The sequence below is a fragment of the Apus apus genome, chromosome 3 (assembly GCF_020740795.1).
Source record: "Apus apus isolate bApuApu2 chromosome 3, bApuApu2.pri.cur, whole genome shotgun sequence".
In the NCBI taxonomy this organism is placed as follows: Eukaryota; Metazoa; Chordata; class Aves; order Apodiformes; family Apodidae; genus Apus; species Apus apus.
In genome coordinates this window covers 13,925,490-13,949,618 of record NC_067284.1, presented here as the reverse complement: position 1 = coordinate 13,949,618, position 24,129 = coordinate 13,925,490, and the positions used below count along the sequence as shown (strand labels likewise).

Here is a 24,129-nt window from a genome sequence, read left to right as displayed (position 1 = left end):
GTGAAGATAAGGTTTGTGACCATCTGAGGAACCTGAAGATACACAAGTCCATGGGACCTGATGAGATACATCCCAGAGTCCTGAAGGAACTGGCGGATATAGTTGCCAAACCACTGTCCATGATATTTGAAAAGTCATGGCAGTCAGGTGAAGTCCCTGGTGACTGGAAGAAAGAACATGTTATGCCCATATTTTAAAAGGGTAGAAAGGAAGACCCTGGGAATTACCAACCTATCAGACTCACCTCTGTGCCTGGGAAGATCATGGAACAGATCCTTCTAGAAGACATGCTAAGGCACGTGGAAGATAAGGAGGTGATCCAGGAGAGCCAGCAAGGCTTTACCAGGGGTAAATCCTGCCTAACCAACCTAGTGGCTTTCTACAATGAAGTGACTACATCAGTCGACCAGGGAAAAGGAGTGGATGTCATCTATCTGGACTTCTGCAAGGCCTTTGACATGGTCCCCCACAACATCCTTCTCACTAAATTGAAGAGATATGGGTTTGATGGGTGGTCTGTTCAGTGGATAAGGAACTGGCTAGATGGTTGTGTCCAGAGAGTAGTGGTCAATGGCTCTAAGTCCAGATGGAAAAGAGTGACAAGTGGTGTCCCTCAGGGGTCCGTGCTGGGCCCAGTGTTGTTTAATATCTTCATTAACGGTATTGATGGTGGCACTGAGAGCACCCTCAGCAAGTTTGCTGATGACACCAAGCTGGGTGGTGTGCTTGATATGCCAGAGGGACAAGATGCCATCCAGAGGGACCTGGACAAGCTAGAGAAGTGGGCCCAGGTGAACCTCATGAGGTTCAACAAGGCCAAGTGCAGGGTCCTGCACCTGGACTGAGGTAACCCAAGATATGAACACAGGCTGGAGGATTTCATTCTTGAGAGCAGCCCTGTGGAAAAGGACCTCGGGGTACTAGTGGATCAAAAGCTGGACATAAGTCACCAACGTGCAACTGCAGCCCAGAAGGCCAGCTCCATCTTGGGCTGTATCATAAGAAATGTGGCCAGCAGATGGAGAGAGGTGATTCTGCCCCTCTACTCTGCCCTGGTGAGACCTCACCTAGAATACTGCATCCAGCTCTGGTGCCCCCAGCACAAGAAAGATGTGGACCTGTTGGAATGTGTCCAGAGAAGGGCCACGAAAATGATCTAAGGGCTGGAGCACCTCTCTTACGAGGACAGGCTGAAGGAGCTGGGGCTGTTCAGTCTGAAAAAGAGAAGGCTCCAGGGGGACCTCATAGTGGTCTTCCAGTACCTGAAGGGGGCCTTCAGGAAAGCTGGGGAGGGTCTTTTTACAGGGGCTTGCAGTGAGAGGACAAGGGGTAACAGTTTTAAGCTGAAAGAAAAGAGGTTTAGGTTAGAGATCAGGCATAAATTCTTCAGTGTAAGGGTGGTGAGACACTGGAACAGGATGCCCAGAGATGTTGTGGGGGCTCCATCACTGGAGGTGATGGGGCTCTGAGCAGCCTGTTGTAGTGGAAGGTGTCCCTGCCCATGCAGGGGAGCTGGAACTTGATGATCTTTAAGGTGCCTTCCAACTAAAAAAAATTCTGTGATTCTGTAAAAAGATAAATTACCTACAAACAATATAAAACAGGATGATGGTTCCTGTTGGTAAAGTACATAAACTCTCAGTTTGTGTTTAATAGCACATTATGGACGCAAGTACTGGATAATTAGGATGTAACATCTATACTTTTAGATTTCAAAATGACTCAGGAAAAGCAGAATGTTCAAAAAAGAAGCAAGCAGGTAATATAATGAGTAGTATCAATCTGTCACTTTCATTCCTAATTAGTTCTGTCTTCACCCCTTTTAAGTGGTTAAGAACATGGGCTATCCCAAACTATCTAAACTGGATTTCTGCAATCAATTGTACATTCATGTCTAAATGGAAAATGATATTTGAGCATGTTTTAAAAAACCCCAAAACTGCTATGAAATGTATGACCAGATGTTGATGCTACAGGTGGCTGTTACCAGATTCCAGGCAGAGGGAATTGCATGCAAATGAGTTGGTTCCCCTGGCAAATCTTCCCTCTCAAGCAGCAGGGGACTGTATTACCAGAGCAGGCACTTGCCTCTGTGCTGCATGTAAGCTGCTTCTCATTGGGAGCTCCTGGGGGTTTTGTAATTAAATCTACTTTTGTTTAGGATATGTCCAGGTTCACTCTCTCTGATTTCTTCTCTATTGGAGAACTGTCTTGGAAGAAAAGAAGCATTTAGCTCTTCTGAGAAACTGATGATAAATTCTGAATCTCAGTTAAGATTAAAAATCTTAGTTAAGCTCTGTTCTCCACCAATGAGCACTGAAGTAATAATAAAATGTTGTGCTTTCACAAATATGCTCAGCCTGCATTTTTCCCATTCATAGATTCAGTTTAATTTACATGGGATTGATTTTGTTGTGTCTCAGGCCCATATAAATGGGCAGCTCCTTTCCATTAGAGGAAATGCAGCCATGACACATATTAAGTAAGTGAGATAATACCTTCCCATCAGCATCTCCAAAGCAGCATCAAGTATCACAAAACCATAGCTAGAAGTGACAGTCTGTACTGCAGATATGGATGAGTCATATATAGGACACATAAGGAAGTACAGGACATTGCTTCATATACTCCAGCATATCCAGAGCTGGATATATCTCTCAGCTAGGAGATACTATGTTTTAATAAAGTTTATGCCAAATTAATAATATGATACAGCTTTGGTACAGGTTCAACAAAGACTTCAAAATCAATAATTATTGTTAAAGAAAAAAATGTTCCCTTTCAGCTTGAAGTCCTGAGAAGTAACATTCAAAGTGGATACTATCAATGTTCAAGAAATGCAACTGAACGCTCTATAGGTACTTTAAAAAGATAGCTTACAGCAAACACTGAGTGAAATAACCTGAGTGGCATAATAAAAATCAACTTAAAGAAGGATAATTCTGTAGCAGACAAGAAAAACAAGACAATAATCTCTTCACTAAACCTAGAAATCTCTACCAGTCTGCAAAGAAATACTAAGATTTCTCTGAAACACACTCGCTTAATATCACTTGCTTTTGTCAGCATTTGCTCAATATCACTTTATAACTTCTTTCCTAATTATTCAGTGTTTCAACAGATTTATTATGGCTTTTAGTAAATGTAGGCAAACAAAACCCCCAAGTACACACACAATATACCTTCTTTTATTTTAAATGTAATTAAATATTTGTATGTGTATTTCAAAAAACTGCATCTGCTTTCCAAGGACTACATAAGGCCTAGGTACTTATTTGCTATTTAAAATAAATTGTTTGAAATCAAACTTAAAAACTTCCACATAATCATGACAATAAACCAGGAAATTAATGGATCCTGTGTCATCTTGGCAACCTAACAGAGTTAGTCAAAACTAGGAAAGGCACCTAGCAGGCAGTTTTATCCTAATTCACAAAAAAACAAGACACCCTTAGTTTAGGGGAAATAGAAGCAATGGAAAGAGACCGACACTAATTACACTTGGTTTCCTCACTATAGTTTACATTTTGTAAAATTGGTCAGTTAAGGGAAAAACAAATGACTGTTTTTCAACTGACTGCAATGCATTTGCAGTGGCTTCTCCATATTACTGTCAACATTCATTCAGAAGTTTCAAAGACCTAGGCAGTCTGAAAGACTCAGGGAAATATTAAAAAAACCCTAATTGTAAAAAAAAATCCTATGACATGTAGGAACTGTTGTCTGCAAAATATTACAGAATATGCATATTCAAAACTATAATTAATTTTTTGGGAGATCCTCAATAAGCAAGAAATGCAATTTTTAAAAAAATGTTTAAAAATATAATAAGCTATTTTACTGCATAAATGGACTTCTTTCTTTTTCCTCTCTGGGATAGTTTAATAAAAAACACCATATTTTCAAAGCTGTATCACTATTTCCCAAATGATTTTGAACAAGAGTATCTTCTTGTCCTCTCCTTGATGCTGTTTGACACTGCTCCAAAGGACTGGAGTCCAATTTAAAAGAATCTGTGCAACTTCCCCAGCTCCAAATGCCCAGAAGGAAACAAAAGGAGGAACTGAGCTGAGCAGATTTTTATATATTTTACTTTGCTTCAAAAAGGACTGTCAGAAAACAGGTGCATCTGCAAGTGTCTTCTATCTTAGGCTAGCTCCTTTTTGTGATAATCAAGTTTGAAAGTGCTTTTTAGATATATATCTATAAACACATACATAAAAAAATAAAAGTATCAATATTAAAAATATCAAGGCCCACTTTACTTTAGACCATGTGTAGACCTAAGAGGCAGCACTAATTTTGTATTTTGTCTTCCATGGGTCTTTTAAGTACTTTTGATGCTCACATATGAGGGCAATTAAACTATAATAAATACTGTATTTATCCATTCTTATGTTTTCTGGGCAACTTATATCTAAACCTGTTGCTTTTAGGAAGTTTTCTGCACTTGATTAGAAGACTTTAAAAGACAAGAGAATTTTATAGGCTGCTCTATAAGAAACTTTTTGCCTTTCCCTCCTTTTTTTTGGGAGCAGAGTAACTGCAAATGACTTTTTCTTACTGCAGCAACATAATAAATGCTTGCTATTTCTTAAGCACCAGTTTGGCTGCTCCTAACCAAATGGATAGTGTGCTGACAAGCTACTAGTGGCACTGGGCAGAGAACCAAAGAAGATGAAGGGCTATTTCAAATAAAATTTTGAAACCGCTCGGCGGTTCTTAATCACAATCTTATTTAAATTTCACACAACTGTAGAAGTAAAAATAAATCTGCTGTTTCTTTAACTCTGAGAACTCTTGTTACAGTCTGAAGTCTTATTAATAGTGCCTTGATATGACAAGTAAAATGCCTGGTTTCCCACGACAACAGCAGTGAGAGAGCATATACTGAACAGCTCCATATATCATCATAACAATTCAATATCCAGGACATTTTCTGTTCCCTGTGCTTGAATTCATAGAAAGATGAGACAAGGTTAGCAAAACACAGCAGAGATTACTTGTCACTTTAAAGCACCTCTCTGTGTTAACTGTTCTGTGTTGTAGGCTCTAAAGTACCAACACATCCTCCCAGGCTCTGCTGAGAAGTAGCAGCTGAACAGTTCAGTGATAAAGTACATGATAACTCAAGTGGGTGCTAGCTACAAGTGCTTGCAAGTATTAAGAATAATATACAAAGGAAAGCAAAGGGCTGACAGATCAGGTGGGTGGAGAGCCAGACAGATCAAGAGTAATAAGGTAACACAGTTTTCCTTACAGTGTAACCGGCCTGAAGAAAGAGGCAAAACAATGCTCAGAACAAAAGCAAGTTAAAAATTATTTTAATCTTTTCTGGTAGCAAACTCTTCTCTCCCTTCTTCCTGCATTCTCTGTTGCTCTAGGATAAATATCAAGTGCTTCAGTCAACCCTACTCCCTTGATCCAAGACAACTTTAGTATAAATAAGGGATTACAAGCCTGGAAAGGTGAAAGTCAGGGCTGAAAACGCATGTTCCCCAGTAAAACTGGAGGCAGACATCAACCAGCAGGAATTTTTAATATACCGTGTCAGTGTAACTGCACAGGTAGGACAAGAGATGAGCCTAAGACAATCTAGCACCTAGGATCAACACCATGGGAAGCTTAAAAGCTGGCTGCAGTGAGCACCAACTTCTTAAACTCAGCAGAGAGCTATGGAACATAGTCTGCTGCTGCTGCTGCTGCTCTCCTCCAGGCTGCTCCAGCAACGTAAATCACACTGAAAGATATTCACAGAGTCAAAATGGAATTGAAAAGTGATTTCAAGTATTATGTTACTAAGCAGTAGCACACTGTTGGAAAATAAAATGTAATTTACGTCTCAGCACAGATACGGAGTCTGCTAATCTAATCCCAGAGAGCATTTCTATAGCACAAAGCAGAACAGAGTTTATTACAGAGATGATTAGCAACTAAGCATATCTCCTTTGCATGTTTTTTACAACCTAAACATCATCCAGTGCATATGTATACCAACTAAAATTTTGGCTTTTCAACACTGCTATGTTGTAATATAACAGAGAGGGTAAATTCAGTCTCAAACACAAAGGTAAGGCTGAGATCACCTTTGTCTACCTAATGACCATCAATTTCATGTTTTACAGCTACATTGATATGATCTCAGGAGTTAAACTGTAACTTTTAGATCACTACACATACAGCTACCTGTTGGATGCATTTTAAAATAATGTATCAGAACCTAAAAAAATGTGCAAATGGAAACTAGTGGTCCATTAAGCTCCACACCAGTAGTCCAACAGCAGGAACACTTATAAACTCTGGCACTTTCTGGGGTCATTTCCTCTTCTACTTCCACAAGCATTCAGATGCCAGAGTTCAGCTGCTAGAGCCTGGCCTCCTGTTGAACAAGAGTGCCACTTGTGGATAACAGGAAACTCTGCAATTGTTTTCAGTTCAAATACAAGGATTATTCTGATATAGAAATATTTATTTCCCTAGATCACTGCAGGTCTACCGCAAAAGAAAAAAACACTAGTTTTTGTCATTTTGCCATTACTTCATTAATGCACATGAAATACCAGTTTTCAATTAGTGCCCTTCCCTGTTTGACTCTCAATCTCTGCTGTTTTGGATGCAGAGGGAACTTACGCTTAGGCAACAGCACAATTTAACAACATTATTCAAGCTCTCCACAGATCTTGCCAACTTACTGATTCATATCTTTACCAGTTCACAGTCATTTATCACTTCTTATCTCTACACAGACACACAAATCAAAAGAAATCCTAAGTGCACAACCTGGGACTGAGTACAAACAGAAACGACAGGACCACACAGCCTCAGTATACAAGTGAAGACTCCTGTTTAACCTATCATGGGTAAGGGAGAGAAGGCTTTACCACAGATTACTTATAATGTAATGGACAAGGAATACATCCTCCTGGATTAGACAACCGAAATGTTAATTTCTTAACAGGAAACATGGACTATTCAGCTGCAGGATTATTAGTACCAGCCAATCCTCGAAACCTGTAATTTTTGAGATCTCACTCTCCCAGCATCCAGAAGACTCTTCAATTTTATGGCCTCCAAATGTACAACCCACTAACAATTCTGACCTTGGGTATTGAAATATCATGTTGAAATTATCAATGGCTGCTGCAGTACCCAAGAATTCACCATAAACAGAAACCTGTTTCCAATCTCACAAGAAGCAAATGGAGCTGACAATTCAAGAGCATATTTATTCTCTAATATCTAGACATGTTTTCAGCTGTTGTACATCAGTATAAATCTATTAAAATCAATTACCTGATTTTGGCTTATGACCCTGTTCTTTCTGGCTCCAGAATTCTACAGTAAGATTATTTTTCAGTAAACATAACCCAGGAACACTAATTAAATGTGCCTTAACTGCAAACTGGGAGTATGGACAAAATAGAAGCTACTGGAATTCATGCTGTAAACTGTTTAGGACACTTAGACCCACTAGGATGATGATTCTTCTATAGCTGTCAAAAGAAACATAGATTCAAGGTATGCTTCCTGCTCAACAGCTGGTTCCTTTGGCTTTACATCAATACACAACGGATGGAGTAAGTAATTCCGAGGGAAGACAGAAGCATCATAAAGAAGTTGAGTTGATGTGTTGTACCATCAAGAATTGAGATGGCTGCCTATTTAATTTGTAAAAGTCTCAAGTCGTCAGACACATGATAAAAACAAACCACAATTTAACATACCTGCAACAATGTTTTCTTAGGAAAATTGCTGTTACTGCTAAGAACTTCAGCAGTAACATACAAAACGCTGAACAAACCTGTGAATAATTTTACAGGTTTTAACTACTAGAAATCTTTATTTTTAGCTAAGCTTTTTTTTTTAAGCCAAGAAGATTTTATATAATGATTCTAGCTACTCCAGCCTAAATTTGATGAAATTTTTTAAACAGCTAAATTAATTTAAGCAATGATTCACTGTTTAAAAATCTAATTATATTTCCTGCCTTGATCTACATTTAATGCAATGGAAAGAAACTGAGGACTACAAGAAGTTCTCCATTGCTATATTTAATGTAACAGAGAGTCAGGCTACTACAAAAGATAAACCCTTACTCTGAAAGCCCCAGGGATCTCTCTTTTTTGTAAATAACACCTTTATACTGAAATAACATCTGTTCCTTACCTGAAAAGAGTTCATGCATCGAACTGAAGGTGGCAGCGAGGTGGTACTCAAACCCAGTATCAGAAGCAATTCCAAACATGTTTCTGATGGAAACTTTAAAGAATGAACTCCAATATCATTTTCCCACGCATCAGCCAGGCTATGAAGTTAAAAAAAAAGTAACACAACAAAATAAAAAACTTTTTAATTCACTCTAGAACCCAAGTTTCAAATAAGAACTCAAATGTGTCATAGCATTGTGATAAAAATATTATCTTCACATTTTCCCTATAAAAGTCACAGATAAGTCTGTTTCACCAGAAACACAGGGTGTGCTTAGAGTACCTTATCCATACCACCAATCCTACAAAAATATATGTAATATTCACGGAAAATCTAGCATACATTAGAACAACTAATTCATGTTTCTAATTTAAAGCTTTATTATTTCTGAATCAAACTTCATCTGCCACTGGCAACTTCCCATCATATAGTGTTTTCACATATAGAGTATTATAGGTAGAACAGATTCTCTCCACTGTTTTCTTTGTTTCTAGAAAGAAAAATGTCCTTTTGCTCCCAAAAAGATAGGAGGTCAGGCAAAATTTTCAAAATTGATGTTTATGATGCTCTCACTGGAACTTCACGAACAGTCTATACAAAGCAAAAATCCCAGTTAATTTTATACAGCTTTCTGCTTTAGATGAATTAAAAGAATTAAGTTTTCTAGAGCTAGTCATAAAAACAACATTCTGAAAACACATTTCTATCAACAGTTCCCGCTACCGCATGCTGAAGAACAAGATTAGTTCAACAAGATTAACTCAGACCACAAGAACGTTCCACTTCCTATTGTTCAGGCTCGATCCTTCTTTAATGCACAAACTGTCAGACTGATCAGTGACCTGGTTAGTTTAATAATTTTATCTGAGCAGCTAGTATCAGATACTCCAGAGCAAGATAATTCTTAGCAGATCTGAGACCATCACTTTGGAAGACAATGCTTGCTACTCTGCCATGTCCAAGACTTCACAATTTCAATAAATAATTTTAGCATTAACTTTCACTTTTAAATTCTTCCAGCTCTTCTGGAAATACATTACTCTGACTAAAACACTGCTTGCAAACATATCAGATTGTTTTAATTTCCTGTCTAGAAACAGCTGCATTTTTAAAAGCACCTAAGAGTAGGCATCATCCCAACATTCACTATGGTGAAAACTGAGCAAATACTCTCTTCACAGTATCTGTGTCCTTCTGGATGGTTCTCATTCTTTCAAGTCTCCCAAACCCACTGATTCTCTGTGAAGTCCTGCTTCTTTGAGACAGGTTTGCATGTACAGTTTTTGTACATATGCTTCCATTACTAACTGTAATATTTTCTTGGCTTTTCTAGAAGATGTTCTACTTAGAATAACTGACACATCTTTCTTCAAAGAGTGTGTGTATTTTCACTTTTTTACCTCCATTTATATGAAACTGGCCTCTTGAAATTTAACTGTTTATTTATTTATTTATTTTTTCCTAATCTTTACATTTTTTCCTCCCTCCTAGTTATCTATGAGTATGTGAGAATCCTGCTCTTCTGTTTCAGTACACAGAAGTGAAACCCATAATGGATGTAAGGTCAGAGGAGCTTCCATCTCCCTTAAAAAAAATAGTGCTTTCTCACACTTTTTTTTTCTTAAATCCATAATAAAAGATAAATATGATTATATCACTTTGAAATTACCAAATGTACCATGTGTTTTCTCAACCCTCACCAAAGTGGGTGGGTTACTTTGACAGAAGGTCTAAACTGTACGTGGTAAGGAGAAGGAGAAAGGTAGTCTGGGCTAGGCACCTTCTGGGACTTCCAATGGCAGTTCATCATTTAAGGTCTCCACACATGGCTGAGACCAAACCAAAGGACAGAGACCAAAACCTGCACCACAGTAACAGCCTTCATAATATGTAGTATATCACTGGTCTCTTATACTGTGCCAGATGTATCAAGGAAAGCTGTTTAAAGCTACCACAAAAAAAACATCCGTGTCTGCTAGGACAGGAAGGTGAGCAGTTTAAAAGATGCCTTGGAGTATTTTCACTATTGAAAGGTACAAGCCTCTAGTTAAGCCCAAAATACTTTATCTACATTGAAAGGAAGCAGGATTCTTTTAGAAGACTATGCAAGTGGCCAAACCCACGAGAGGCAGCCCTGACTGGTCCAGAGATTTTGTAAATGCTCCAGGAGGAACATTTAACTTTAAATGATGAGCACTGAGCAGCCAGTAACCAAGGAGTCTTTTTAATTGTGATCCAGAATTGAGTTTTAGATTTAATTATCATTTGGTAACTTCATTTCCACACATAATTAGAAACCTATCTTTATTTGTTCCTTATTAGGTTTTTTTACTAGGTTTTTGTTCTACATTAACAATCTTGTCTGGTGATACAGGCAAATTTAGTTGAAGTTAGCAAAACTGGGACTTTCATTTTTTCAGATAACAGCAAGTCTAAACAAAGCACTGTGCAGGCACCTTCAAACACAGCTAGAGAGTTTGGAGACTGGAGGTGATATGCTAAGGTGCTGGGTCTTGGGGAGGTGTTTCCACAGATCAACACCCTCTCTGCAAAGAAACTTTTCAGAACTCCAAGCAATATTCAAAACATCACAACTTACTTCAGTACCCTGATTCTATTATTGTGTTTTTACTTGAAGACTTCTTGGAGCTGTCTCCTTATTTTAAAGTCCAACTCTTACAGCCCTGACACCGCATCAGGGCTTTTCTTTTTTGGTGTCTGGTTTATTCAGGGGAAAGACTGTTTGCATAAAGACATCGAGGCTAACTGTATTGCAATTCTTGTTTATTAATGGCTCAATTACTAGTATTTCCTAAAACAATTCCAGTATATTCCCTTATTACAAATAAACCGTTTGTCCTAGCACTTACTGCTCCAGGAATATTCATGTTAGGAATTAGTCTTTAAGACTTGTCCTTTTGCAGCATTTAACACAAGTCATTGTGGGAAGTCACTGCTTTATAAGATTGTGTCTCTTTGTTCTTCTTTACTCCTATTATTCTTAGGAGTATTTTTCCATAATCTTAATTGTAGAGGAAGGACAAAACCATCTATGCTAAAAAACAAAAACAACCCCCCCAGCCCCTGTTTTTTCACTTTAGTTTCACAAAACCTTTCTGTATAAGGAGAGTTGCTTTACTTCCAGTACAGGAGAAGAGACTGTTTTCTGTTTACTGAAGGAGGCAGATTGCCTGATAGTGCTCCTCAGGAGAGTTGGCACCCATGGAGGACAACTCAGCCCTTCAGCTCAGTGCTTCTCCCCTACCCACCCCCCTCACTCCAACTCTTTCCCAGAACTTTGAAACCCCTTAATCTATTTCAACCAAACTTTCTTAAGAAAGACCTCAAATATATTAGGTTTGGGCAAGTTTCATGTTTGCCTGAAAATCCGTGTCTGAGTAGCGAGGAAAAATTCACATTAGTTACTCCAGAGAAAAGCTTCTGATGGAGCTCAGCAACACATGTAGCAGATGATCAAGTGATGTTTACCTCAGACAGTATTAACATAAAGTCAGTAATATGACATTTCTATGCAGAAAAAACCAGCTACTACAAGCAAAGTAAACATGTTCTTCACATACTCTCTAATGAGAGAGCCAAATTGAGAGACAGTGTTTTTACTTAAATGTACTCAATTTTGTGGGTTCGGGACAACTGGAAAAGAAAACCTTTTAAGTTTTGGGCCAGTAAGAAGGATTAGTGATAATGGAACTGATCCCAGGTAAGAGCAAGAGTCAGAGCTCTTCCCAGTGTTAACCGAACTTGAGATACAGCCTCTGCAGATTACAGTAACATCCCAAACTCACCTCTTCCATTCCATCTACAAGATATAAATGAAAACACAATAAACAGACATAAGATTTGAAGTTATAATTAAAACCTTCATAAACCTTCACTTTGAGAAAGACAGAATTACATGTGATGAAGATATTTGGCTACTGTGACAGATGATGATATGAAGTAACTCTGTGCTATGTGAGGAGCCTTCAAAACAAGAAATAAAGACGAAAGGCTGAGACTACCTTCCCTCTTGTCCTTTTCAATGCTTTCTCTATGGAAGAGATTGTTTGAAGGAGAAATTTGGAACATGATATGACTATCAAGTTCCCACAATCAGTCAAAGAAATAAAGCTAGGAAAGTAAAATTCCTACAGTAATATGTGAAAGATTATTTTAAAAAATCAAGTGGTATTTTCAAAGCTGTTTAGCTGATAATAATGGGAAATCCAGAGGAATTTTGATTTCTTAAAAAAGATAAAAAATCAGCAAATGTCAACTGAAATTCAACCAACCAATTATGAAAGCTGAGATGAGCAAAACTTGAAAGCAACCACTCAGATAAAACTAAAGATGAGACAATTACTTCTCCAGCAGAAGTAACTGATCACAATGTTTTGGATAAGCACATTTAATTAACTGTGCATCAGAGAATAGTATTTCTCCACTGCTTATTATGAAATGGATCCCAATTAATTACTAAAATGCCTACATAGCTCAGAGTTACAATGCAAAATTGTGTCCTTAAGAGCAATGTTGAAGGTACTAAAATAATGAAATATATTTACTTCATTAATTCCTTTATATAAGTACTAGCAAACAAACACAGTCATCCATCAGGTCATGGAACCCACCCATAATGCTCTCGGTCTACATAAAAAAAAACAATATTCACAGCATGTCAGTGAAGCAAGAGAAGTCTTTGCATTTCAAAACCAGGAACAACTCGTAAGGATTCTCACAAGATTTTGAAAGAACCAGACCAGATGTCTTACTAGACTGCATTTCTTTCAAAAAACATTTCTTCTATCAGTGCCAAGGCAATTTATCAGTAGCAATAACCCTCCATCATGCATGAGATTAACTTAAAAATGCAACTGTCTCAGCAGCAGACAAAATAAGTCAGCTTTTGAGGAGGAATAGGTAAGCCCTTTTTTCCATTCCCCCATCACCACCTCTGATTGACCAGGCTACTCCTAGAAATACATTAAACTAGGGTAATCTACAGAGATCAAAACTAGAAAAAGAAAAAGCTCTTACTTGGAGCACTACTCAGTGTTGCTACCAAGGCATCGGATTGACTTGACTAGATTAGTTACAACATAGGTAAATGCACCCTCCATTTAGGGCTCCAAATGCTGTGAAACCCTTGAAGGAGATCACTACGTTAGCTACAGCTCCAGTGTTTTGCTGAATCAAGGCCGTGCTGAAAAATCCAATATAAAAGCTGAGAGAAGCTCAGTCCTGCCTCTCAGAGTTCACTGAATGCTGTTAAAGCTGCCCTTTGCATAAGCTACAGCTTTGATAAAAATGACAGATGACTTTACTAAACCAAAGGACAAACCTGCGAAATTAAATAACTATTTGTAAAAAATGATTTAATCTAAAACCAATTCTAAATTATGGTTGATTATGTGTCTATATACTTAATATACCGGGAGGCTGTTATTTATACTTTTAATTATCCTTTTAGTGATCTAAAAATGACATAAAAATCAATGCATGTTCATTAGCTACTAAATTCTTGCAAAAAATTAAATAATATGGAACAGTAACAAGTGCAGTGCTTCCACAGCACACAGCAAACTCCTTTGCAAAAAAAAACCTTTCTTTACAGACTCACTGCTTCCCTCCTAGAGCAAACATCTGCAGTCTTGTTTTAATGCTGTTCATCATTCATCCTCAATAGCTGGGAATGTTGTGTGGGTTTTGAGCAAATCTTCCCTAGGATCTTTGCTAGTCACATGGTGTCCCAAACCAACAGGCTTAAATCTCTGGTAAGAGACAATAAAGTGAAGAACGGAAATTTAACCCATTGGTGTCCTTGGCAAGGAAATGAGCACAAGAGGAACATATCAAGTGAAGTAAGGAGGCAGAGAGCTGGGACCCAGAGACCCATGAGGAGGTGTTTTTTTAGATTTATTGCAATGGATTTCAGTGGCCAACAACTGAAGCTCCATCTCTAAGCTTTAAACTTTAATTTTTTTCAGTGAATCACTACAGGCACAGGATGAAGGTGTATTTAACTGAACTTCTATACTGATATATAATCCTTATAATACAGTTACATCATGTACACAGTACATATACTTTAATATAGTATCTACAGTTATAGATAACATATGACTTAATCATAATATACAATTATGCTTATTTCTGTACAGTCATATAAATAGATATAATAGTTGTACACACAAACACATGGCCATTATTAATAGTCTTTTGTCTTTGTTTTGGAGTAATGCATATTTTGAATGGAAAAACTGCACATCTGGAGTCTGGTAAAAAAGATGTCAATCTAGGAATCCACTACAAAAACAATTCAGCAGGTTTAAAATACCTTATCCTACAAAATGTAAGTCCTTCTTGAACTTTCAGCATGTCACCGTTTGAAAAGGACAAGTTATTTAACACTAGTAAGAGAGGCTTATAATGAAAATTCAAATTTGACCTCATTAGAGTTTTGTCTGCCCATTGCCATGATATTTTTCAGAAGGGCTGACGTAAGAAGTATCAAATGTTCTTGTAGTATTTCCAAGGATCTTTTAAGTGAAATTATACTACTGAATCCAATGAATGCTTTGATTTAAAATAGATATTATTCCACATGCAGTTTTCTCATTTCTATCCAGTATGTAGCACAGATTAAGTAACCCGTGCTACAAGGTATATTAAAAGACAGTGGATAAAATAACTCTGCATTAAACCACTGAAATATGAAACTCAACTACATTAATTTTATTTATATTTTAAATTGTTTCACTACTTCTTGACATGCTTTGAGTATTTTAAACTATCTATGGCAAAAGAGAGAGAGAGAGAGGTAAAATCTGCCTAACTCAGCCTGTGAAGCACAGGCCAAAAGCTCTTTCTTTAGTTTCACACCAACCAACATTTTTACTAGACTTAACTGTCATCGGACAACTTATATTTAATTAAAAAGCTTTTGGTATAGTTATTAAAAAATGCTGTTAGAACAAATAAAGCCTGTACATAGCCCACAGAATTCAATTTTTTTTTTTCTCAAAGTGGTAAAGGCTAAGAACAGAAAACCAAACAGTTCTGTTAGTATATTGTGCCAGGACAGACAAGGTTGTTTGCAAGTAGATTATTCCTCTGAAGCACAGAAGCTATCTCGAGATAATGAAACTTTTTGCATAGATTTTAATCCTGTCCAGGAATAACTTTGCCTTGGAGTATGTAATTTCAAAGTAATGCTCCACATACTTCTCCAGACTAAAGATTTTTGGGTATTCACCAACTGCTTTTCTCCACTGCCTTCCCTCCTCCAGCTGGCTGCTATGCGATTTCAAAAGCGTTAATTTGAAGTTGCAAACCCTATCACCCATAAAATATTTTCATTCCACTGCGAAACAGCATCAACTGTACACCCTCTGCAAAAGACAAAACAGAACTTCAGCTGCAAGAATCACTGAAATAAAGCTTAAAGATCACAAGGAAGCATTAGCAGTTGTTTACCTATTTTTCAGCCTTTAAGTTGAAGATTCAAAATACCTAAAACGAACGTATGAAAAGTCTAATCAAGCGACAATGTCTAAAGCAGACTTGTCTCCAATGGGACACCTAGATGTGTGGGACCACAAACACTTGCAAACATACTAAACTTAAAATTCTTGGTAGTACTCAAACCATGCACCACTGGTCAGTGAGTATAACTAAGACATTATTATCTTGATTTAGTTTCAGCACCAGGTAAGCAAAAATAGGCTGATCATACAATGAAAAGAAAAAGAAATTTTAATTTTGTGGGAACTGACATTGGATCTAAAATCCGAAGCCTGCCAGGTACTTCCCAGGGTATGTTCTACCAGCAAACCCACAGTATATGATGATGCAGCAGCAGCAGCTATATCCACAGAGCCCAACCCATAATAGTAACTACCTATGGGGAGATAAATTCTTTCCTGATTCATCTGCAAGTTCAAGAGTTCGTGGCAAAAGCTGAAACTGTAAAAGCAGAAAACTGCAGCAAATTTTCATCAGTTACAATGAAGTTCTGTTTTAGAGCGTCTGACTGAGGAATACAAACTTACAGAGAAAACAGCTCCTGCTGGGCTTGTGATGCTCAAACATATATAGACATAGTAGGAAGAAAACATGGCAGACAGAATTCCAACAGATTCACAGTGTATTTCCTTGAAACTACTTTTTTTAAAAAATTCCCTACATAATTTTTGCCTAGCTGGGTGCAACAGCAGAACTCACACATTAATTTAGAAGTTCTACAAAACCAAGAAAAGCACAGGAGCTGGGCTCTTGCTGGGCATTGCCTGAAGTCTGCTGCTACTACTCTTCAACGTTCACACTATGCAGAATTGCTGGCGCAGCTCCAAAGTACAGTGTAATTGCAGACTTCTTAGCAGCAAAGTAACACGGTCCTACTAAAAGGAGAAGCAAATTGCTCTCGTAAAAACTGCATGGCAAATGCTTTAGAATGTGCTGTTTCACTTTAATGGTTGTGTTAAGGCTTTAAGCTGTAGCTTCTTAATGCCTTACTGCATCCCAGGTGGAAAAAACTCAAATAGTTTTCCAGAAAAAAACCAGATTGCTGTAGCCAGATCACTGCTGATAATTCACCATAGTGGAGAATGGCACCACTGGTGGTCATCACCATCTAGACTAGCAACAGCTCTACTCTGAGTCTAGACTGCAGTTTTCTTGGATATGCCTACAGCTCAGAATTAAGGGATAGCTTTGCCTGCTCCTTAAAATACTTTTCTTCACCTTTAGCACCTCTTGATTCCTTCCTGAATACATCTTACTCTAAATTAGAACAGATGGCTAGTAATTTCCCTAACGTATGGCAATAACTGCAGACTCCTGGGCTCGGGATGGATGCAAGAGGACACAGAGCAGCATGCTACTGACCTACTGCTAAAAGGCTGACTGGTGCCATATTACTTCCAGGGAATATCAAATGTGAGCAGCAGCACCACTGACCTAAAAAGACTCCCTTCTCAGCATGTATCAACTGAGTACTCAAATTCTGAGGTTAATTTTTAAAAATTATTTCTTTTTAAAACCTTCCAATCCTTCAGGTATATAGAAAAATAAGGGCCACTACCTCGGCAAATGAGACTAAGCCTCCCCTAATAATGCTCATTTGCTGAAGGGTAGAAGTGCACCATAGGGCTGTAGAAAAACAAAGTACTATGTAAAAGCTCCTTCAGAGCAACTGCGGATACCAAATATTACCACCCTAGAGCAAATGCAAGTAATTCTAGATCGCTCACCTTGAAAGATTAAAAAATTTTAAGGAAGCATTTCCACCTGCTCATGGGACTAGTGACATCTGGTGGACTGGCTGCCTTCCTCAGCAGACTCCTGTACCTGTCATTTTCAACCTATAGCTTTTTCACACTAGGGGCATTAACAAGGATGCTCTCCTCTATAATGCCACCTGTTTTACAGAAATTGTAGGGAATTTCTCCAGAGAAATCAAACATATTTGCCTCTGTATAATTTTCCCATAAACCAGTCTGAAAAACTTACAAAACCTTATCAAAGGACAACTCTGCTGGTTACCTCTGTTCACCCTCCCCTTCTAGTGATGCACCATAAATGCAGGGAGCCTCCTGCTGCTTGTGTGCACACCAGCCAGCACCTCCTGTAAGCAGCATACCTTCCCTCCTGGAGGCTGAGACAACAGCCTCTCCAGGCATCATGACACTAGACAGAAGCCTCAATGAAAACACAAAAGGTCTGCTCTCTCCTAGGCTACACTTCCACCAAACTCTCATACAGGAATGATTTTACAGACTCTTTCCTCCCTCCTTCATCTCCTGCAGGTTGCAAACTCTGATTAAAATATAGGAGGAATACTCAGGAGGAAAATATATTTACCAATATTGGCATGTCTTGATTTTTGAATGTCCAGATGCTATTGAAAGCAATTCTTCTGAAATGTCTGTACAACTCTTCATGAAACTACAGCCCTAGCTTAGAAGTCATCAAAATGAGACGTTATACTGCAGAACGTAAACCACATGGTGTCAAGTATCCTTTCATGAATACAGGAGCCATATACATCAATAGAAAGCTTCCCTACATACAAATGCTATGTTCAGTAGCTAAGAATTATTTTGCACCATGTAAAATGTGAAAGGTTGGTAAACAGGCAATCAAGAAGCCCAAATCCATCATTCAAAACAGTGGCAAGGCAGATCAAGTATACATTTTTAACTAGTTCAGTACCAAGTAGTAGCTCAGTACAAAAAGTTCCAAAAACCTCATGAACAGTCTGCCCAGATTCATTGAGGGTCAGATGATTTAGAAAAATACTCATCTCACTTGAAATGGCATTTAATTCACTTCAGTTCACCCAATCAATTCTTGGATGAGCAAATTAATCAGAGTAAACGCATAAGGAAAGTTGAAATCAGGAGATAGCAAAGATAACTCATCTTTCAAAGAACAGAACTTCTCATAATTAAAATAAGGGCAGTGAACTAAGCTGCACCACCTTAGGGAGGAATTGTATATCTATTTCAAAAGAAACTAGTATGCGATGTCCAAGATTTAAATACAACAACTACACTTACTATTCTTAACCTCATAATTCTAAGCATCACAAATGCATGTTCAAGAACTATTTAAAGTCATTTCAGCTTCTAGTTTCAACTCTGATTGACTTGTTTTCCAGTTTCATGTCTGAAGTCCTCCTATACTCATTGAAACACTGAAGTCAGTCCAAAAATATTTGGTTCACTTGCCCAAAAAACCTACCAGATGACTTTCAAATTGGTAATTCTGATTAAAATATTTACAGAGTAGCAGCAACTGTGCCAGTGTGCCCAGTTTCAATACCTATTACTGACAAAATCTCAAATGTGCCAGATGCTGCAGAAAAAAACCCCACAATTCAAGAGATAAATTATAAAGATTTTGGGGTTGATCAGATTTAAAGATTATTTTACCAATTCTACGTCCAAAAAAGCAGAATTTTGTAACCAGACTAAATCATTGTACATTAGGCAAGGTGAACACAATGACATTCAAGACAATGTTCCCATTACTTATTGAAACAAAATTATTATCTGGGGCACAGGAGAGAATACATATTCCTGTTTTATCTACACAGTGTAAAAATACATGCACATGCTGTTTAAAGGTCAACAACTGCAGTTTAATCAATAGCCTAGAACATCTAGGCATATTCAGCCTTCCATATAGTGTTCAGTGCCACTGCTTGTAAAAAGGGTAATATCAGCCCCAGCTACATCCAGGCCTGTATTTTTTCTTCAGTATTTTTTTGGGGGATTGTGCAGTCCACTTACCTACAGATGGCCCTGTATGGACTGCCAGTGAATGTAAATTATTTCAGAGGAACCTCAATGAACAGCATTTCAGAGCTAAATATCAGAAAGCCTTGATGAACGGGGACCTTTGCAAAGAAGTGGAAGTGTATTTTCTTAGTCATAGTTCCAAATAAGGTTTCTGACACTGGCAACATAAAATTCACCTTCACTAGAGTAACTTACACCCTTTAGGCACTGCAGCAAATATGCCCCTTTAGAGATTTTTTCTTGTGTTGTGGGGGAATTTAAGTCTTAAGACATAATACCCTATACAATGGAATCTGGATATGCCTGCAGTAGTGGTGAACTGTTTCATGAGACTGCAACATCATTATGTCTGATACTTCAGTTGTGCCTCTGAATGTTCTACAGAATGGAAATCACATATTATCTCTGAACTGAAAATGAAAAAGGCAGAAATTTACCCAAAGGAAGACTGAATGAAATAGTGTAGATATTTACCAATGTATAACTCTCACAAAAGGAGGAATGGCTTATTTATGGATACACAGATTGCTCGGATTTACAAAAAGGAGTGAAAATGTCCAAAGCAACTCTACTGCTTTGAAAGTGTTTAAACGTAAAACTTTCTACCAACCACATTATGGCCTTCTCTAAAATTTCTTTTTCCTAAAAAAAAATAGGTTCAATTTTTATAATTTAATTAAATGGTCTAATTTTACATCAGGTTTTTAATTTCCAAGCCCTTAGAAACACTTTAATTTCCTAATTACTGAAAGAAAACAAGAGGGAGTTGAACATAAAGTATCTCATGGAATACATTTCCATTTAATTCTCCTTCAAGAGCTTCCTAGGAGAGGGCAGTAGGGGGATGCTAAACTGAGGTCCCAACAGAGGTATACAAGAGTAAAAATTACCTCGCATAGAAAGAATAGATTTGGGTGCTGAAGAATGATGTTAAAAATATCAGATTAATTATACAGGAGAATTAATCCTCCTGCTAGGGAATGAGGCAGATCTTTTTTATCTTCTGTTTTTTTCTTCAGTGTCACAAGTAGTTTCCTTCCAACAACTATAAAAGTTTTCCACTGCTGGTTCCTAGTATAGTGAAAAGGCCTTAAAGTTCAAGAAGTGCTGTCACTCCATTTTTCTGTTTTGTATTAGTGATTAACAGTAACTTTGGCTTTGTGGTAAAGGAATAGAGAGGAAAGATCCTTCATACTTCTCTCCATTATTTCAGTTCTACGTTTATCAAATTCTCTTCATTTTTAAAGTGCACTGGATTGTCTGAAGAGCAGCTTTGCTCTGCATGGCTAAACATAGAAAAGTTTTTGTCTTTAATAAGGGCTTAAATAAATAATACCAAATCCCAGTGGGCCTTGTTAAAGGAACATCATAATTTTTTTACACTTCCTTATGAATTTGGAAAAAAAAATAATTGTCCTCATATCAGTCTGACATCATGCTGACTAATGGGGCCTTAGGGAAGGGACTGTTGAAATTAATGTGTCTAGCCATTAGAAATGGATTTATAGATGCAATACGATAAAACAGCACAGGTTTATTAAGTAATGATTATTTTAAAAAAATAAATTAGTAGTTACAGCTAGAAATAGAAGACATGCAGAACCAATGGTTAGATGTTGTAAAGCTGGTGTGACCTGTTGGTTCTGTGCACGGTGAGCACACTGGGAGGTATTACATCACTCAGTTTCAGGCACTCAGTGACCAGATTGATGAGTAGGGATGAGACAGCTGATGAAGATACTAGTCTCGGCTGCTGATCCTGCCTGGACATCTGAACTGTTAATCATTCATTTTCTAAACTGCCATGGTTCACAAAATTGAATCCAAAATTGGCAAGAGTTTACCTCCCACCATATGCTCTAAACTGCAGCAGTTGAGGATGTGACTGTCAAATGGCTCAGATGTCTGTGCTGCAAAAGCAGGGCAAACAGTTGGTAAAGTAACCCCAGCTAAGATCGTGACTGAAAAGCAGGGCTGGCTCAAGTGAGACAATCTGAGACTAAGCTCCTCATCCAGGCAGCACAGGGAGAGCAACAGAGAGGTGGTATGCCCCATGGGCAGGCAGCAAACCCAGTAAGCAATGTGGTATCCCCTTGCCTTGTTACTAACAGTCACACCACAGTCCCCAGTAAAGGCTCTATCCAGAAACCAAGGGAGCCTGGCATTAAGCACTGTGTAGAAATTACAGTCCATAACCACAGAGCTCATTGCTAATCTATCACTTATTAGCACAGAGCTGTATGTTGAAACTTCCAGGCAAATGATGTGTGCTGTACTCATGTTAGATACCAGTATCTTTCCACCAGTTTTCTCTCCATCACTGTCAGATCAACCAGCAGCCTCAACAGCAGCACTAGTATCAGAGGGATGGTGTCTTTGACACCCTGTCCTAACGGTACTGAAATAGGTGTGCATTCAGAGCCCTAGACTAACAACAGATAGTAACACTTAATTCCTCAGCATCATCAACCAGGCAAGCAGTGAAGAAAAACGATTTTTAAAAAAGTTCCTATGAAATTGAACCTGAATGAACTCATGCTATGTGTGATTAACAATTGTACAGCACTGCTACCCTGCATCTAAAAGCCCTGGATCCCCTGGCCATAGCATGGAGCACTTCTCATGCAGGTTATTCTTGCCAGCTGTGCCAGAGGAAGATTTGCATATGCTTCATAAACCTTAATTCCCTTTTTAAGACCTAGTATAGCAAGCAGGAGGCCGTTTCTGAAGTTGAAATGGATTTTCAGAACAATATAAAGATGAAAATGTTTTCAGGCCTCTGATTTGTAAACCTTTGGGTAAAACTAAATCACTTCCACAATGCTGTTTATATTCCATATAGAAGTATTCACAAATGCCAGGTACTCCAAAACATTATTCCTGAATCCAAAGGGAGAAGTTATCCTGCTTTACAAATAAAAGCTGTAATCACTGTTCAAAAAACTCTCAGCTTGCTGCTTTAAAGTTCAGGGTTTTTTTCTGATGTACTGACTTCAGAAGAGAAGGAAATTCAATATTTCAAGATGTAATTACATGAACCTGCAGCAACATAAGGAACGCTACAAATCACTGAATTGGTTGATCCTGAGAATTTGCTGACAGCAAAATTTGTTATCTCCAGTCATTCAGTCCAAGCCATTGCCAGACAAAAGCCTAATTACTGAAGTTAGAACTTCATGTATGCTGTATTTTCCCTTGCCCACTGAAATTGTAATTTTTCCTGGAACACTTTATTTTTATCATCATTTTCCCTCTTTACTGATACAACTGTGGCAAAATTTGTACAGATGCTCACTCTATGCTGCTATGATGCAACACTGACACTAAAATACCAGGGGTGGCTACAAGTCCAATTTAATAGGCAATTAAATCCTAAATAAATACGTAAAAACAGCAGTCAAGAACAGTTTCCTTTCCTAAATAAAACCTTAAGGTTACTTCAGAAACATAAACAGGCATAGCAACACTTTTTACATAAGTCACAAATGCCCAAACTACCTGGTTTTAGTACATCTCACAGCTCATGATGAAAACTCACAGCAGACTAATTGCCAGTCTGGAAAGATCAACTTTTCTCTAGGCACTTTCCCCTCTCCTCAGCCAACATGAGTCCTCACACATCTGTCAGGTTTCCTCTATGCATGGAAATACTCTCCTGTATATATAACCCCTCTGTCCTTCACAAATCTGTCCCTAGTTCAACTCCAAAGTCTTCCCTTTCAACTATTCTGATGGATCTCCCCTCCTGTCATGGCAGAGATTTAACAGTGCCAGTATAATCCTTGTGTACATTGATGGAGCCCTCTGCAGAACTCGTGCAGTGGTCCAGAGACCTGCTGACCTGCTCAGCAGACACAAAGCTGAGCTGGGGGATCACACAGGCCAGCAACCAGCCTTCTGAGATGACACTGGGGGCTGCACTGGCCACACACACATACCTTGACACAGTCAGATCAGTGAATGGAGATTATTTTGGCATTTTTATTTAGTATTATGAGCTTTCTTAAAATTCTGCTGAACAAGAAACAGGCAAACCTAGTCTTGGCTTAGAAGCACAAGGAAAAGGAAGGGCATATATACAGCCCGGCAGCTGAGGTCTAGACATGAGCCAGAGCAGAAGAAAAAAAGGAAGAGAGAAGTGATTTAGTTGGAAGATTAAATCTAGGTTTAGCCAAGTTAAGTCAGTGCTGATGCAGGAGCTGATGTTACAGACAGACTGAAACATAACTTTGATGAATGAAAGAAAAGTAGGCATGGAAGGACTCAGTCACAGACAGAAGCTTGGTGAGAAGGGAAGCCTCTGAATAGCTGACCTTGCTCAAAGAGGAGATGGAACAACTAAAAGTAAGACAGTTGCAGATAAAGTACTCTAAATCCTTTTTAAGTTAATTAGAATGGACTTCAGGTATAGAAAACACTATAGGTAAACAAATAACACCATACTTGATTACTAGATGGTTCAATACCAACCCAGTCAAGACTGTGGTACCTGTCTGGCTCTCCAAACACTTGTGAACTTGTCACTTGGAAGAGATTATAGAGACCAAAAGAAAGATGGTGAAGGTGAACTGGAAATTCTTTTGGCAGGTCCATTATAGAGCAATTTGCAGAGTTAGAC

General features: G+C 38.1%; 1 protein-coding gene across 2 annotated transcripts in view; it reads right to left on the bottom strand.

The window, feature by feature from the left end:
- The window catches only part of UBE3D (ubiquitin protein ligase E3D), a 79,419-nt gene that overhangs the window by 24,637 nt on the left and 30,653 nt on the right, over positions 1-24,129 (bottom strand). For both annotated transcript variants that reach the window (XM_051613381.1, XM_051613382.1), the window contains exon 9: positions 8,167-8,305. In XM_051613381.1, coding sequence (XP_051469341.1) covers positions 8,167-8,305 — 139 coding nt within the window. The remainder of the gene's footprint in view (positions 1-8,166; positions 8,306-24,129) is intronic.